At 36.6% G+C, this 19,339-nt stretch overlaps 1 protein-coding gene across 6 annotated transcripts in view; it reads left to right on the top strand.

Moving 5' to 3' along the window:
- Positions 1-19,339, top strand: part of KDM2A (lysine demethylase 2A) — a 102,432-nt gene that overhangs the window by 50,690 nt on the left and 32,403 nt on the right. For all 6 annotated transcript variants that reach the window (XR_005033620.2, XM_036930784.2, XM_057506854.1 and 3 more), the window contains 4 exons: positions 12,592-12,730; positions 13,504-13,582; positions 14,022-14,068; positions 17,116-17,294. Coding sequence is in view for 5 of the 6 variants with exons in the window: in XM_036930784.2 (XP_036786679.1) it covers positions 12,592-12,730; positions 13,504-13,582; positions 14,022-14,068; positions 17,116-17,294 (444 nt within the window). In the remaining variant the exon portion in view is untranslated. The remainder of the gene's footprint in view (positions 1-12,591; positions 12,731-13,503; positions 13,583-14,021; positions 14,069-17,115; positions 17,295-19,339) is intronic.

Raw genomic sequence — 19,339 nt, 5'->3', positions numbered from 1 at the left:
ATCTAAAGCCTGCAATGTCAGTAAGTACATATCTTTCAATAATCACCCTAAATGTAAATGGACTGAATGCACCAATCAAGACACAGAGTAATAGAATGGATAAAAAAGCAAGACCCATCTGTATGCTGCTTACAAGAGACTCACCTCAAACCCAAAGACATGCACAGACTAAAAGTCAAGGGATGGAGAAAGATATTTCATGCGAACAACAGGGAGAAAAAAGCAGGTGTTGCAGTAGTAGTATCAGACAAAATAGACTTCAAAACAAAGAACGTAACGAGATAAAGAAGGACATTACATAATGATAAGGGGTCAGTCCAACAAGAGGATATAACCATTATAAATATATATGCACCCAACACAGGAGCACCAGCATATGTGAAACAAATACTAACAGAATTAAAGGAGAAAATAGAATGCAATGCATTCATTTTAGGAGACTTCAACACATCACTCACTCCAAAGGATAGATCCACCAAACAGAAAATAAGTAAGTACACAGAGGCACTGAACAACACACTAGGACAAATGGACCTAATAGACATCTATAGAACTCTACACCCAAAAGCAACAGGATACACATTCTTCTCAAGTACACATAGAACATTCTCCAGAATAGACCACATACTAGGCCACAAAAAGAGCGTCAGTAAATTCAAAAAGATTGAAATTCTACCAACCACATCTCAGACACAAAGGTGTAAAACTAGAAATAAATTGTACAAAGAAAGCAAAAATGCTCACAAAGACATGGAGGCTTAACAACATTCTCCTAAATAATCAATGGATTGACGACCAAATTAAAATAGAGATCAAGCAATATATGGAAACAAATGACAACACAAAGCCCCAACTTCTGTGGGACGCAGCGAAAGCAGTCTTAAGAGGAAAGTATATAGCACTCCAGGCATATTTAAAGAAGAAAGAACAATCCCAAATGAATAGTCTAAAGTCACAGTTACCGAAATTGGAAAAAGAAGAACAAATGAGGCCTAAAGTCAGCAGAAGGAGGGACATAATAAAGATCGGAGAAGAAATAAATAAAATTGAGAAGAATGAAACAATAGAAAAAAATCAATGAAACCAAGAGCTGGTTCTTTGAGAAAATAAACAAAATAGATAAGCCTCTAGCCAGACTTATTAAGAGAAAAAGACATTCAACACACATCAACAGAATCAGAAATGAGAAAGGAAAAATCACGACAGACCCCACAGAAATACAAAGAATTATTAGGGAATACTATGAAAACCTATATGCTAACAAGCTGGAAAACCTAGAAGAAATGGACAACTTCCTAGAAAAATACAACCTTCCAAGACTGACCAAGGAAGAAACAGAAAATCTAAACAGACCAGTTACCAGCAATGAAATTGAATCGGTAACCAAAAAACTACCCAAGAACAAAACCCCTGGGCCAGATGGACTTACCGCGTAATTTTATCAGACATACAGAAAAGACATCATACCCATTTTCCTTAAATTTTTCCAGAAAATAGAAGAGCAGGGAATGCTCCCAAACTCATTCTATGAAGCCAGCATCACCCTAATACCAAAACCAGGCAAATACGCCACCAAAAAAGAAAATTACAGACCAATATCCCTGATGAATGTAGATGCAAAAATACTCAACAAAATATTACCAAACCGAATTCAAAAATACATCAAGAGGATCATACACCATGACCAAGTGGGATTCATCTCATGGATGCAAGGATGGTACAACATTCGAAAATCCATCAACATCATCCACCACATAAACAAAAAGGACAAAAACCACATGATCATCTCCATAGACGCTGAAAAATCATTCGACAAAATTCAACATCCATTCATGATAAAAACTCTCAACAAAATGGGTATAGAGGGCAAGTACCTCAACATAATAAAGGCCATATATGATAAAATCACAGCCAACATCATACTGAACAGCGAGAAGCTGAAAGCTTTTTCTGTAAGATGGGGAGCAAGACAGGGATGCCCAGTCTCCCCACTGTTATTCAACATAGTACTGGAGGTCCTAGCCACAGCAATTAGACAAAACAAAGAAATACAAGGAATCCAAATTGGTAAAGAAGAAGTCAAACTGTCACTATTTGCAGATGATGTGATATTGTACATAAAAAACCCTAAAGACTCCACTCCAAAAATACTAGAACTGATATCAGAATACAGCAAAGTTGCAGGATACAAAATTTACACACAGAAATCTGTGGCTTTCCTATACACTAACAATGAACTAATAGAAAGAGAAATCAGGAAAACAGTTCCATTCACAATTGTATCAAAAAGAATAAAATACCTTGGAATAAACCTAACCAAGGAACTGAAAGACCTGTACCCTGAAAACTACAAGACACTCTTAAGATAAAGAGGACACTAACAAATCGAAACTCATCCCATGCTCTTGGCTAGGAAGAATTAATATTGTCAAAATGGCCATCCTGCCCAAAGCAATCTACACATTCAATGCAATACCTATTAAATTACCAACAGCATTCTTCATCGAACTGGAACAGATAGTTCAAAAATTTGTATGGAACCACCAAAGACCCTGATTAGCCAAAGCAATCCTGAGAAGGAAGAATAAAGCAGGGTGTATCTGGCTCACCAACTTCAAGCTCTACTACAAAGCCACAGTAATCAAGACAATTTGGTACTGGCACAAGAACAGACCCACAGACCAGTGGAACAGAATAGAGAGTCCAGACATTTACCCAAACATATATGGTCAATTAATATACGATAAAGGAGCTATGGACATACAGTGTGGAAATGACAGCCTCTTCAACAGTTGGTGTTGACAAAACTGGACAGCTACATGTAAGAGAATGAAACTGGATCATTGTCTAACCCCATATACGAAAGTAAATTTGAAATGGATCAAAGACCTGAATGTAAATCATGAAACCATGAAACTCTTAGAAAAAGTATAGGCAAAAATTTCTTGGACATAAACATGACTGACTTCTTCATGAACATATCTCCCTGGGCAAGGGAAACAAAGGCAAAAATGAGCAAGTGGGACTATATCAAGCTGAAAAGCTTCTGTACAGCAAAGGACACCATCAATAGAACAAAAAGGTATCCTACAGTATGGGAGAATATATTCATAAATGACAGATCCGATAAAGGGTTGGCATCCAAAATATATAAAGAGCTCACGCACCTCAACAAACAAAAAGCAAATAATCCAATTAAAAAATGGGCAGAGGAGCTGAACAGACACTTCTCCAAAGAAGAAATTCAGATGGCCAACAGACACATGAAAAGATGTTCCGCAATGAGCTATCACCTCACACCAGTAAGATTTGCCACCATCCAAAAGACAAACAACAACAAATGTTGGCGAGGTTGTGGAGAAAGGGGAACCCTCCTACTCTGCTGGTGGGAATGTAAATTAGTTCAACCATTGTGGAAAGCAGTATGGAGGTTCCTCAAAAAGCTCAAAATAGAAATACCATTTGACCCACGAATTCCACTTCTAAGAATTTACCCTAAGAATGCAGCAGCCCAGTTTGTAAAAGACAGATGCACCCCTGTGTTTATCGCAGCACTATTTACAATAGCCAAGAAATGGAAGCAACTTAAGTGTCCATCAGTAGATGAATGGATAAAGAAGATGTGGTACATATACACAATGGAATATTATTCATCCATAAGAAGAAAACAAATCCTACCATTTTCAACAACATGGATGGAGCTAGAGGGTATTATGCTCAGTGAAATAAACCAGGTGGAGAAAGACAAGTACCAAATGATTTCACTCATATGGAATGTAAGAACAAAGAAAAAACTGAAGGAACAAAACAGCGGCAGAGTCATAGAACCCAAGAATGGACTAACAGTTACCAAAGGGAAAGGGACTCGGGAGGATGGGTGGGAAGGGAGGGATAAGGGAGAAGAAAAAAAAGGGGGGCATTATGATTAGCATGTATAATGTGGGGGGAGGCTCAGGGAGGGCTGTGCAACACAGAGAAGACAAGTAGTGACTCTACAGCATCTTACTATGCTGATGGACAGTGACTGTAATGGGATTTGGTGAAGGGGGGAGTCTAGCTAACAATGTCCCTCATGTAATTGTAGATTAGTGGTACTGAAATAAAAAATAAATAAATAAAATTCAACATCCATTCATGATAAAAACTCAACAAAATGGATATAGTGGGCAAGTACCTCAACGCAATAAAAGGTCATGTATGACAAACCCAAAGCCAACCTCATACTTAACGTCACAAAGCTGAAAGCCTTTCCTTTAAGATCAAGAAGAAGGCAAGGATGCCCACTCTCTCCACCTTTATTCAACATGGTTCTGGAAGTCCTCACCACAGCAATTAGACAACACAAAGAAATAAAGGGCATCGAGATTGGTAAGGAAGAAGTTAAACTGTCACTGTTTGCAAATGACATGATATTGTATATAAAAAATCCCTTAAGAATCCAGTCCAAAACTACTAGATCTAATATCTGAATTTAGCAAAGTTGCAGGATACAAAATTAATACACAGAAATCTGTGGCATTCCTGTACACTAACGATGAACTAGCAGAGGGAGAAATCAGAAAAACAATTATATCAAAAAGAATAAAATACCTAGCAATAAACCTAAGCAAGGAAGTGAAAGACCTATGCTCTGAAAACTACAAGACACTCATGAGGGAAATTGAAGAACATACCAATAAATGGAAACACATCCCATGCTCATGGATAGGAAGAATTAAGACTTGTCAAAATGGCCATCCTTCCTAAAGCAATCTACAGATTAAATGCAATTCCTATCAAAATACCAACAGCATTCTTCAAAGAACTAGAGCAAATCGTTCTAAAATTCATATGGAACTACAAAAGACTGAATAGCCAAAGCAATCCTGAGAAAGTAAAATAAAGCTGAATTTGAGGATTACACTCCCCAACTTCAAGCACTAGTACAAAGCCACAGTAATCAAGACAATTTGGTACTGGCACAAGAACAGAACAATAGACCAATGGAACAGACTAGAAAGCCCAGATATAAACCCAAGCATATACGGTCAATTAACATACGATAATGGAGCCATGGACATATAATAGGGAAACAACAGTCTCTTCAACAACTGGTGTTGACAAAACTGGACAGCTACATGCAAGAGAATGACACTGGATTATTGTTAACCCCACACACAAAAGTAAACTCAAAATGGATCAAAGACCTGAATGTAAGTCATGAAACCATAAAACTCTTAGAAGACAACATAGGCAAAAATCTCCTGAATATAAACATGAGCAACTTCTTCCTGAATCCATCTCCTCAAGCAAGGGAAACAAAAGCAAAAATGAACACATGGTACTACATCAAACTAAAAAGCTTCTGTATGCAAAGGGCACCATCAACAGAACAAAAAGGCATCCTACAGTATGAGAGAATATATTTGTAAATGACATATCCGACAATGGATTATCATCCAAAATATATAAAGAACTGACATGCCTCAATACCCAAAAAGCAAATAACCTGATTAAAAAATGGGTGGAGAATATGAAGACACAATTCTCCAAAGAAATTCAGATGGCCAACAGGCACATGAAAAGATGCTCCACATCACTAATCATCAGGTAAATGCAAATTAAAACCACAATGAGATATCACCTCACACCAGTAAGGATGGCCAACATTGAAAAGACTTAAAAACAGCAAATGCTGGCGAGGATGTGGAGAAAGGGGAACCCTCCTACACTGCTGGTGGGAATGTAAGCTAGTTCAACCATTGTGGAAAGCAATATGGAGGATCCTCAGAAAAACTAAAAATAGAAATACCAGTTGACCCAGGAATTCCATTCCTTGGAATTTACCCAAAGAATATAAGTTATCAGATTCAAAAAGACATATGCACCCCTATGTTTATTGCAGCACTATTTAGAGTAGTCAAGATATGGAAACACCCTAAGTGTCCATCAGTAGATGAAGGGATAAGGAAGCTGTGGTACGTATATGCAATGGAATACTATTCAGCCATAACAAAGAAAGAAACCCTACTATTTGCAACAACATGGATGGAGCTGGGGGATATTATGCTCAGTGAAAATAGCCAGGTGGAAAAAGACAAGTGCCAAATGATTTCCCTCATTCATGGAGTATAACAGCAAAGCAAAATTGAAGGAACAAAACAGCAGCAGACTCACAGACTCCAAGAAGAGACTAGTGGTTACCAGAGGGAAGGGGTGTGGGAGGGCGGGTGGGGAGGAAGGGAGAAGGGGACTGAGGGGTATTAATTATGTTTAATACACATGGTGTGAGGGGTCATAGGGAAAACAGTGTAGCACAGAGAAGGCAAATAGTGTATCTGTGGTATCTTACTACACTGATGGACAGTGACTGCAATGGGGTATGGGTGGGTACTTGATAATATGGGTAAATGTAGTAATAACATGGTTTTTTCATGTGAAACCTTCATAAGAGTATATATCAATACTATCTTAATAAAACACTAAAAATAAATAAAACTAACCATAGGTTCTTATCCTTGTGTTCAGGCCTCTTATTATTTTAGGGTCCATAAGTATTACATAGATAAAAATATAAAAACTTGGGCCCAGCGTTCAGTCACTGTTGCCCACAGTTTTTGTACTACCTTAGGTTGTTCCCATTAAACTCTCTCATAAGGTATAATGAAGTTACCAGAATTTCCAGAGATCATAACCTTTTATTTTATTTATGTTATATCTATCTGTCTGTCTATCTATCTATCTATCTATCTATCATCTATCTAATCTATCTAATATATCTATATTTTAATAGTAAGGAGATACTGAGAAATCCGGTAGGATGAACTGGAAGCCAAAAAAAGTTTGAATGAGAGGCAACACAGTCTGTATCCATAGTCCTTGAAACTTTGTGGTTATTCAGTAAAGTTATACTGAATGAATAATACATTTCCTCTTATGTCACTTCTTACGTGGAGCCTTTGCCAACCCCTCTATGTTAATTGTTCTTCCTCGTGGACTTCAATAACATATCTAACTGTCCTAATATCACATGGAGTTGTAATACTGTAATTTATTTGCATGTCTGTCTCCCCCTACTGGCCAGCAATATCCTTGAAGGCTAGAATTTTTATCTTTGAAGAGCATCTGGCTATTACTTCACATTCAGTGGGTCTCTGTTTCATGAATGAATAAGTGTTCAAGAAATAATTTTTGTAGTGCACACATACACATGTGCATACACACACACACATGGTGGGGTGTAGACAGTGATCTATGTGTCTGCCCCAGTGTGTGACCTTGTGGTAAATGTTGGGTTTTCAATAACAAGAAAGAAAAGAAAATTAGAATAACACTTTGAAGTTCAGTTGATTTTTGGACTATGTATGTGTTTGTATGTTTGTGAAGGGGGCAGGGTGAGAGCCTGAGTTTCTTCCATTAAAGTATGTATGAGTGCGTATTAAGGCTGTTGAGTAGTGATATTTGATATGTTGCGAAGATTCAGATTTAATCCATAAAGCTTTATAAATATATAAAAATATGCTTCAAACTTTTAAAAAAAATGTCATGTTGTAGAACATGAAATGCTAGTTGTTTCTTGACTTCTTATACTATCACCAGCAGAGGCTATGTAACTAAAATTTTTCTTCCAAGTAGTAGACTAAGATCAGAATCTTAAAGAAAATCTTAGCGAAAATAGGAGATGAAGAAATTAATTTTGGTAAAAAATACTGACAATTTCTTCTTTACAGAAAGCATGTAATTATTGTCATTTTGAGTGTAAATACAGAAGATGAGAATAAATTTTAATAGCATACACCATAAATTAACTCTAAAGCACTCTGTAATATAAAATAGTCTCCAGTTAGGAATAGCAATATTTTTATTTCAGGCAGAATAGATGAATGACCTGTAAAATAATTTGTCAAGTAAAAACTAGAATTAGAAATCAGGAATGGTGGTATATTAAGTAAACAGTGGCATAGTTAGAAACGTAGTATCCCTTAGCAAATGTCAGAAACTTCTCACCCTGGGGAAGATTCTTTGCTCATCCTCTACCTACCAAGCAGTTTTCTAATTTATAGGGTCTGTGTTGCCAACTGGTCCCACCACTTCACCTTCTCTCTATACCAGAGTCTTTTCAATTGTCTAGGCTCTCCTTCCTTTGACAACTATTTTCAGGTGCCCCAAGTTTCATTTTAACCTGATTTCAGTAGTGTAAAGCAGTGGTTAAGACCATTGGCTCTAGGATCGTAAGTGGCAAGGTTCAAATCCTGCCTGCACCAGTCCCCCTCATTTTCATTATTTGTACAGTACAAAGGATAATAGTCTAATAGGATGTTGTATTTATTTTCTTATTGAAGTACCATTGATACATAATCTTATATTGGTTTCAAGTATACAATACAGTGGCTCAACAGTTAAACACATTTTTTTAAATTAAGATTTCATTGATATACAATCTTATGAAGGTTTCACAAGAAAAACAATGTGGTTACTACATTTACCCTTCTTATTGAGTCCCCCCCATTTCCCATTGCAGTCACTGTCCATCAGTGTAGTAAGATGCCACAGAGTCCCTACTTGTCTTCTCTGTGCTACACTGTCTTCCCTGTGACCACACACACACACCATGTGCACTAATCATGATACCCCACAATCCCCTTCTTCCTCTCTCCCCACCCACCCTCCCTCACCTCTCCCGTTTGGTAACCTCTAGTCCCTTAGAGTCTGTGAGTATGCTGCTATTTTCTTCCTTCAGTTTTGCTTTGTTGTTGTACTCTACAAATGAGAGAAATCAGTTGGTATTTGTCTTTCTCCGCCTGACTCATTTCACTGAGCGTAATACCCTCTAGCTCCATCCATGTTGTTGCAAATGGTAGGATTTGTTTTTCTTATGGCTGAATAGTATTCCATATTGTATATGTACCACAGCTTCTTTATCCATCCATCTATTGATGGACACTTAGGTTGCTTCCACATCTTGGCTATTATAAATAGTGGTGTAATAAACATAGGGGTGCATATGTCTTTTTGAATCTGAAGACTTGTTTTCTTTGGATAAATTTCTAGGAGTGGAATTCTTGGGTCAAATGATATTTCTGTTTTTAGTTTTTTGAGGAACCTCCATATTGCTTTCCACAATGGTTGAAGTAGCTTACATTCCCACCAGCAGTGTAGGAGGGTTCCCCTGTCTCCGCATCCTCGCCAGCATTTGTCGTTCCTTGTCTTTTCTATGTTGGACATCCTTACTGGTGTGAGGTGATATCTCATTGTGGTTTTAATTTGCATTTCCCTGATAATTAGCGATGTGGAGCATCTTTTCACGTGCCTGTTGCGCATCTGAATTTCTTCTTTGGAGAATTGTCTCTTCATATCCTCCACCCATTTTTTAATCGGGTTATTTGCTTTTTGGGTGTTGAGGCATGTGAGTGCTTTATATATTTTGGATGTTAACCCCTTGTCCAATACATCGTTTACAAATATATTCTCTCATACTTTAGGATGCCTTTTTGTTCTCTGCTCTTTTACTTTTTAAGTTATTTCATAAAGACATTTTTGAGAAAATATCCTTTCTATCATTCTTTTTTTACCACATGTTCAGAAAAGAGAATGCCAGGCATTTCTGTATAAAGTTGATACATGTTTGCATCGGATCTTGCATCATTGTCTTTCTGTCTTTTCTTTAGCTAACTATCTAGGAGAGTGATAATATAACTAATATCTATATCCCTTCAGTTTGACGTATCTATAAATACTTGGGTTAATTTAGATATTCCATTTATTTGGCCATTTTTCCATTTATTATAGTTAATTATCACTAAGAGTGGTGAGTATTTTTTAAGGCAATTTAAAAATTCTTTTTATTATTTGGATCCTGGAAAACATGAGTTTACTGTATAGTTTGTTTTGAGTACGTAGAATAAACAGTGGTTGGTTACTCAAGAGTACGACTCACTGTTGACCCTGGAAAGTACAAATTGCTTTTGCGTGAAAATGTGGTTGGAGTAGATTTCTGTGTTCAATTTGTGCTTGCTATACTGTGACACTGGGTTCAGTGAGGACTGGCGTCTGTGGAAGGCCAGTAACTTCCTTTAGGCCACCTAAAATCACCTGCATGACAAGCACCTAGAATGAAAGAGCACAGCATGCTAGTAAACCACTTTGAAATGTTTGGTACTTTGGTGGGCTGGAGGATAGGTGGCTGCTTTTCTTAATGTTAAGGTGGCCTTGCCTTTCGGGTTTCACCTGTAGCAGATTGTGTTGTTGCCTACTGATTTCTAGGGCTATTGTGAAGATTGAATGTGTTTTTAAAGCACTTAGAGATTTGCTGTAGATGTTTACTTCTATCAGGGTTTACATTAAGATAAGGGGATGGAAAAGAAAACCTTATTCTTGACAGTGTTTAAACCGGCAAAAATAATTTTCGCTTATTGCTGACTTCCCAATTGCAAATCAAGAAGAAAATGATCATTCAAATTCATTTTTCTGTTGTCTTTAAGAAATGGCCGTATTGAAACTGTAAATGGAAGATGAATTTTTCTTGAATACAGGAAGAAGAAAAAACATGTAAAAGATAGGAAGGATGGGGGAACTTCTGGCTACCATGTTAGAAATGTTGGGATAATCAGGATTATTATGTCCTTGTGACGGAAGAAGAAAAATCCATAATGGTAGGCCTAGGAAAGGTTGAAGTTTGAAAACATGACTGGGAAATTTTCTTTATAAGCACATTAGAACTTGAAGTACAAATGAATGCTTTCTAAAAGTTATTGTTTTGGGAAACTGCATTTATTCTTACGGTATTGCCCTTGCTCCATGATGTACTTGAGCTTGTCTTTTAGAGTTCTCTTCAAAAGTACATAGATGAAATAAGGTAAGGAAGAGAACTGAGTGATGTCTTTTACAAAAACCCATGTTAGAAATTGACAATGAAAATCCCCTCTCCCCCCCCAAATAAAAGTACCTAAAAATATTTTTGAGCAGTGAGTAAGTGAAAGGTGTCCTAAAATTAGGTTGTCTTTTTGGCCTTTGAGCTGTGACTTAAGGCATCAAAAGTGCTAGGTAAGAGTGTTGTTGTGGTTTTTTTTGCCAAATACGGAAAATATATTGGGTATCCCTCAGTGTTTTCTACCGAAAACTGATATGTTGAATCTTACTCTTCTCTGGCATGTAACAGTTATTTTTATTTCCCTTAATTTTTATTTATGACTCATTTCTGCCTCTTCCCTTACCCCCATTCCCCAAGAGTCCTTTCTCTAGTGTCTCATTTTCTTATGTCTTCATGTAAGTTCAGGTGCTATGTAATCAATTCTAGATAATCAGTATCTAACTTTAAACTCCAGGCTTGGTTCTTAGCATATACCTAGGGTAGGGCTGCTTTAAATTTACCCTTCTGCTCTTCCCACACCATTGTTCCATGTGTTTGTATTCAAGAAATTTCAACAAATTTTAACACTGGCAAAAGTAAAATGCGCCAAAAGGTAAATTTGCAGCATAAGCAACATGTTATCTTTCTTTAAAATAAAATAATGGCTTGAGATATTCATATACTATAAAATTCACCTGTTTAAAGTATATAATTCAGTGGTTTCTCATGTATTCACAGAGTTATGCAAATATTACCTCTCTCTACTTCCAGAACATTTTTATCGTTCCCAGAAGAAGCCCATACCATTAACAATCAATTCCTGTTCCTCCTTCTTCCTAGACTTGGACAACCACTAATCTGCTTCCCATTTTTGTGGGTTTGCCTACTCTAGACATTTCATGTAAATAAAATTATATAATATGTGCATTTTGTATTTGACTTCTTTCTTTCACTTAATATAATATTTTCAAGAGTCTTCCATGTTGTAGCACATATCAGTACCTCATTTCTTTTTATGACCAGATAATATTCCATTGTGTAAATATATCACATTTTGTTAATCCATTTATCAATTGATTGACATTTGGGTTGTTTCTACCTGCTGGGTCATATTATAACTCTGTGTTTAACTTTTTGAGTAACTTTGCAAAGTGGCTGCACCATTTTGCATACATCAGCAATGTATGAGGGTTCTAATTTCTCCACATTCTCACTAACACTTGTTATTGTCCACCTTTTGAGGTGGATATCAATAGCCATCCTGGTAGGTAACTGATGTAAAAGAGTTTTTGCCTCATTAATTCAAATGTTTTAGTCTATTCTTGAAGGGTGTTTTAGAAAACTAATCTATAGTACAGTTTTCCCCTATGAAAAAGTTATGTTTTGTATCCTGGCCTGAAATGTCTATAAGACAGTTTGTCCCCACTCTGATAAGCAATGGTAAACAAATAAAATGTTTTTAGTAAACCCTGTTTGTCCATAGTTTTATTGTGAACTTTTATGTCTTGGCTCAGAGTTAGCAGAGGTAAAATTCACAAGTAGGGAACCCGGTTGCTCATAAAAATTTTGTTGTATTCTGTACATTCTGAGAACATTAGCTGACCTTTAGTTGAGAGAAAGATCTGTAAGTCAAGGGAAATTGATACTTAACATAGCATCTGGCATTGAAAGTAGAACTTTGCACATGTAGAAGAAACTATGACCACTTTTAGTTAGTCATGAAAAAGTACATAATTTCATCCTTAATGTCCCTCTTTCCCCAGCGTGGTACCATGCGACGACGCTATGAAGACGATGGCATTTCAGATGATGAAATTGAAGGGAAAAGAACTTTTGACTTGGAAGAGAAACTCCACACCAACAAATATAATGCAAACTTTGTTACTTTTATGGAGGGAAAAGGTCAGTATCATTTTGATTCAGACCTGCAAGATCTCTTGATGTAGGGAGTTGCAGACTCTAGGGACTGGCTGAGCATCTATGCAGTTAAAAGACTGCCTGTTGATGCTATCTGTGATGCTGTTTACTTTATTTTCTCTTATTATGAAATGCCACTCATGCACACACACACCTCCCTCAATCTTCCCACCCTGTGAGTCATTCTCTGCTATATAAGAAGTAAGCATTTATTACGGCAGGAGCATTGTTGGAGTTTTTCCCTAAAGACCTCTTCCTTCTTCTTCCAGCCCTTGGTTTGGATTTAATTAAGAATAGTACAATAAACCATTTTGTGCATGTACCCCCAACCACCACCACCAAAACAGTGGTGGGATTCCATGTGTACCATGCAACTTTGCTCCTTGACAAACTGAAAAGGATGATGTGGCATGTATTGTAATGGACATAATTAAATGTTTTGGCTATTATGAGACAGGGTGATGATAATTTCTGCTTAGGGTTTATGAGATGACTCATTAGTACCATCCCTATTAAATTCTGAATTTACTGTAGTAATACAGACTTAGTGATGAACGCTGCTTCTCTCAGCGTGCTTTCCCTGTACCTTGAAAGATGCTTCTTAATAACGAGCATGTATTGTCTAATATAGAACAAGACTATATACACAGAAATAGTAAACACCGTTTCTACCTTATTACTTAGGATCTTCTTTGTGGTCCTTTTGTCTTTTTCCAGCAGTACTTGCCTTTTTAACAGTTGTTTTCTTATGGTGACAGATTTTAATGTAGAGTATATCCAGCGGGGTGGCTTAAGAGACCCTCTGATATTCAAGAATTCTGATGGACTTGGAATAAAGTAAGTGTTCCTGGCCTAATTGGATGTGGTTGTAAAGTGTTATATACAGGGCTATAGATAATTCAGTATTAATAACTCAAAGCAGTAGATAATTTTTTTTAATTGCCCATTTACTTTTAAAAGTGTATTTTTCTTCTTTTGTTACAAAAACAATTCATGGTTGTTAAAGGTGAATGAGAAAATATAGGTGAGATAAAAAGAAAATAAATTTAAATATTCCGAAATCTATCACTCTGAGGCAATAATTGCTGTTAATGTTTTTTGTTGTATATACTTTTTTCTATGTATACATGTACATATGTTTTATACTTTAGACATACTTTAAACCTAAATATGAAGATTGATGTGTTTTGACTGGGGTGTTCTTAGAATTTTAAGGAAAAACTCAGTCATCAGAAAAGTTGTGCTTCCCATTTACTTACTGGTTTTTTCTTCATAGGATGCCAGATCCAGACTTCACTGTGAATGATGTCAAAATGTGTGTAGGTAAGTATTAAGCTTGTGGCCTTTGTGTCTTTGAGGGAAAGATTTAGGATTTAGGACTGAATCCTAAATCTATGACTGAGATTTAAGGCTTAGGAGCATTGAAGTATATATTTGATTAAAGCATATACTACTTGAAGTTATTTAATTAGAAATTAGCTCATTAGCAACTGGTAATTTTCTCAAAGGGAGTTACAAAAATTGCCTCATTTACTGCTCACTGGACATACAACATTTGAACCTCTACTTCTTTCCTACCTACCATTTTTATCACTGTGTATCCCTCCTTGCCATGAAGAGCCTGCCTTCCAGGGCAGACCTATCCAGGAAAGTGAAATTTTCAATCTCTGAGCCAAGAATGAAGCTTCATTCATATCTGTGATTCTCTTCCTTTCCCTAAAAGTAGTAGAGAAATTTCCAGGAAATTTACACCAGTGTTAGAACTGGTCACCTGGCCAAGCTTTGGAACCTTGTAAGCTGAGAAGTAGATACATTAAAATTTTTCTCTTCATGACTGGTTAAGGTGAATCTTTGATTTATATTTTATTTAAAATTTAGGAAAAGAAAGAGAATTAGAACAATCTAATCAAAAAGAAAACTTCCTGGGGTCAGTAAAGGTTCAGGTCAGTTTTCTTCAGACTGTTGGTGTTCAGTGTGACCCTGAGACACACCAGGATCCTTAGGAATTCTGAGGTGGTCACTCTCTGTACACGATAAGGCAGTGAAGTGGATTAAAATGTTTTATAAATGTTTCCAACAGGACTGAAAATAAAAAATTTTCTGATGTTTTCCTCTTAACACTAAAACTTCTATAATGTTTTATCCTCTGTGCTAAATTAAAGCTCCAGTGGTCTCTTGCTTTGGAAATTAAACATTGCAGTACTGCCTTTTGGCCACTTGAGGGCCTTTTTTAGACAGCTGTGTAACTTCTGTTTATTCAAAGAGGTGAAAGTCACAACCTAGATAGAAGAAAGCTCTCTAATTTCCTGTATTTTTCACTCCCTGTTTCTGTGTTAGATTCTAGCCATCTTCCTGTCACTGTATATTTCCTAGTTGCTAGCACAATCTCTGGAGTATAGTAGGTGCTCAGTGAGTAATTAAAATGCTTTCCCACTCTTCACAAGGCAGGGATCTCTTGGGGAGCCTCAGGAAACCTACTTGAGTACTTGTCAGTCCATCACTAATAGGCCTCCATAGCAAAGGTATCCACACATCTATCTGGAAAGCATTAAGGTCACAAAGGGCTTCCAAAATCATCATTAGCAGAAATAGATTATTAAAGAAATTAAAACATGGAAAAGGAGTGGGAGGCATTCCCTGGATCCATAAATTAGTGGACTACCACAGCTTTATTCTGCTGGTTAGACATTCTCGCAGTTTTTGGTCCACTAATGACCTGCATTGTTTGTGGTACTTCTTAAAAATACAGATTTCTGGATCCCATCATAGATCCTACTTATTCAGTCCCACTTACTCAGTCACTAGTCTCCTTTTGGATTTCTTCCCACTCCCTTTCCATGTTCTAATTTCTTTAATAATCTATTTCTTCTAATGATGATTTTGGAAGCCCTCTGTGACCTTAATGCTTTCCAGATAGACCTGTGGATACCTTTGCCATGATTTAAAATAAAACAGTGATTATCTCTAACCTAATAGACTTACAAGAAATTTTAATTGATGTCTAACTTTATGTCCAGGTTGTTTGAAGTTTAGATGTTTTTTTTTCTTGGATAACTAAAATTGTCAAAATGCAGTAAACAAAAATTACCACTACATGTACTTTGTCTAATTCAGTCTTGTTTTCTACCTGAACTAGAAAATGTTACTGCTCCAGTGTCAGTTCATGCCACCCACCCCCACCCAAAGAAAACCATTCTCATGTAAAATGTAAACTTCATGCATTGGGATGTATTAGTTGAGAGCACAGACTCAAGCAAACCTGTCTAGGTTCAAATCCCAGCTCTGCCAATTCCAAGCTGTATAACCTTGAACAAGTACTTAAATATGAAGTGCTTCGAACACTGTCTGTTGCATAGTACATGCTTAATAAATGTTAGCTATTACTATGACTGCCATTATTTTATCTAAGTGCTCAAGTTCTTATGCAGAGTACTAAATACTTCGGTAGCATTGGCAGAATGGAACACTTTTGCTTTGATCTACATTATTGAAGAAAAGCATTTTTGCTTTCTTGTATGTAGTAAAATACAAAGAACAAAATTTACCACTGAAGTAATTTTAATGTATTTGATAGTGGCATTAAGTATATTCACAGTATGCAGCCGTCACCAGTATCTAGTTCCAGAACTTTTCATCATCCCACACAGAAACTCTGTATACATTAAGTAGTCTGTCCCTGTTACCCCCTTGCCTCAGGTCTGGCAACCACTGACATACTTTCTGTCTCTGTGGATTTGCCTCTTTTGGATATTTCACATAAATGGAATCATAAAATACATAGCTTTTTGTGTCGGCCTCTTACACTTAGCATAATGTTTTCTAGGTTTATCCGTGTTGCAGCATGTTACAACACCTCATTCCTTTTTATGGTTGACTAATAGTCCACTGTATGGATATTTCACTCATCTCAATCTGTTTGAGTTGTTTCAAATTTAATCTAGTACTCAGTATATAGTGGATCTTTTATTCAAATTGTAGGCTAGATCAAAACTGCATCAAAGCAGTATAGCTCAGTGGATAAGAACATTGACTCTCTAGAGTCAGGAGGCCTAGTTTCTTGTCCTGCAAGTTACCTGACACCTTTGTTCTCATCTGTGAAATGGAAAAATTAGTACTTAACATTTAGAATTGTTAGGATTGAGTAGTAATAAACATGCCATTGTTGTTTTAACTATTAATCATTGTCTTTCCCCTTCTCTGTGCTTTGATTTTTGATTATCCATCCCTAGTGATGACTATCTCCTAATTGATTGTTAGATACCCTAAATAAGAAAAGATAGTTTGTTTCTTTCCACTTGTGTTTTATATTCCTAATATATTTAAGGATATTCTTGACTTAGTAGAGGTGACCAGTGCATCTTTCATGACAGGGAGTCGTCGCATGGTGGACGTCATGGATGTGAACACACAGAAAGGCATTGAAATGACTATGGCTCAGTGGACACGCTACTATGAAACCCCAGAGGAGGAGCGAGAAAAACTCTATAATGTCATCAGCCTTGAGTTTAGCCACACCAGGCTTGAGAACATGGTGCAAAGGCCCTCCACGGTTAGTCACATTATTTTCTCCACACTGTTATTGTCACCAAGAGAGTTGTTATATATACTGGGAGAATTTGTAACTTTTTGTACATACCATGAAGATGAACAGGACAATTTGATGATAATTTGTGTTTTTAGAAGGTTCATCATTTTCTAGAATCACTTAATTTTATATAGGAAAGGGCCATTCTGATTTGAATCACCAATTTCTTAATTTAGGATGATTGGCCTTTACATGTAATGGGAGAATCTTAAAATTCAGTCTTATAAGAACTGTCTATTAGGCAGTTTGCCTAATAAATATCTATCCAATAGGCTTATATTTGCTTGGGGGAAAACTGGTTTAGAGCCAGGTGATTGTTTTATGAGAGGGTTTGTTGAGTAGATTCTACTGGATGACTAGTAGCAATAAATTGACAGCCTGTCCTAAGGGAAGGTTAGTTAGTTTTTTATTTTTGCTCTCCTGAAGGTAGGTACTGATTTAACCCATCTCTTTGCAAAGTAGTAGCTTTCTACAGGACATTGAGAAAACTTAACTTCCCTGGGGGGAATTGGTTTCACTTTTGAAATATACCTATTCATTTTTGAACCATTTTTATCCATTTAATTCCTGACTCAGAACTCACTTGAGTCAGGTATTCCACCTGGAACAGAAGAACTTGGAATGTTCTAATTATTTTTTAAAGTCAAGGTCTCAGTGTTTTATCCTATCTCTATTTAAATGATCCTAATTATCTCCTTTGATTTTCAAAGTTGAAATATGGTCATTGCTTATAAAATCAATTTTTATATATTGATATACATTTATATATGTGTGTGTGTATGTATGTGTGTGTGTGTGTGTGTGTGTGTGTGTATTAAGTACTTTAAAAGTGAATCTTATACAGCACGTATGAAAGCAATACAAAGGACCCACTTAACATCAACTGAAAGAGAATTAGGGGAAGCTCTTTGGAGGAAGTGATAACCTAACATGAAGGAAATAATAAGGCAAAGGAAAGGACAACTAGAAATCCAGGCAGGAGTGATCTGTGTAAAAAATACTTTGGGTACAGGGAGAGAAGGATGGGCTCTTTTAAATGCCCACTGAGGGTGCTAGCATTAAGTGGGGTTCTCTGGTGAAAAGAGAGATCATTTACTGCTGTCATTCCAGCAGTAATGAAGAGGAAGATTAAAAATAGCAAGATACAGTATGCAGATTTGTTTAGTGATGAGATTAATTTATGGAAGACTATGAGCTGTTTTTGCACAGTGCCTAGGTCCTACGTATTGGACTTTGTGCGAGTCTGACCCTCCTATTGGTGCCAAAAAGGTAGAAACTAGTAATTAACCCAACTGGAGACTGGATATTGCTCTCATATGAATCAGGTCACTTAGGAAAAGGACTGTCCAGGAGCTGATGATCAACCTGAGTATGAACACCTTACAATAATACTCTCTTGGTAGTTAGATGATACCTAATAATACCAAGTAAAGGGAGACCAGAATGAGTGACTTGCTGCTGGTGAGAAATTTTGGCCAGAGAAATTCATCTTTCTTTGAATGAATACTTGATAAAAAATACTCATGTGTTCCTAACCATCCTTCCCCTTCTAGATATAAGAGTTTATAGTATATTGCACAAATACAATTATTCATGATTCTGTTAAAGGCTTTCCAAAGGACAATGCCAGGAGATGGGAGATACTGGCATACTTCATTAAAAGAACAGAGAATAGATTTTATTTGAGGGAAAGAAAGGAATCTGGGTCTCATTCAGTGTTCTTTCTAGGCTCAGTGAATGCTTGGTTCAAACTGTTGGCTCCCTGAGCAGAAATTCTTTGAAATGGAGTAACAAGTTAATTGTCATAGTTAGTCCTCATCTTGTTTGTTTCAATTTGTGTGTCATTGGTGATCCCTCAGTACACAGTGGGTGTCCACTGAACACCTGCCTCATATCAGTATGCACAGATAGTAGACATATGTCTAGATACATATTATAAAGGAAATAAATGGTCAAATATATAGATGTTGTTATAAACTAAACAAATTTTTTTTATAGCCATTAGTTAA

The sequence above is a fragment of the Manis pentadactyla genome, chromosome 9, assembly GCF_030020395.1.
Source record: "Manis pentadactyla isolate mManPen7 chromosome 9, mManPen7.hap1, whole genome shotgun sequence".
Classification (NCBI taxonomy): domain Eukaryota; kingdom Metazoa; phylum Chordata; class Mammalia; order Pholidota; family Manidae; genus Manis; species Manis pentadactyla.
The sequence above is the reverse complement of the archived record's forward strand: the minus strand, read 5'-3'. Positions and strand labels throughout refer to the sequence as shown.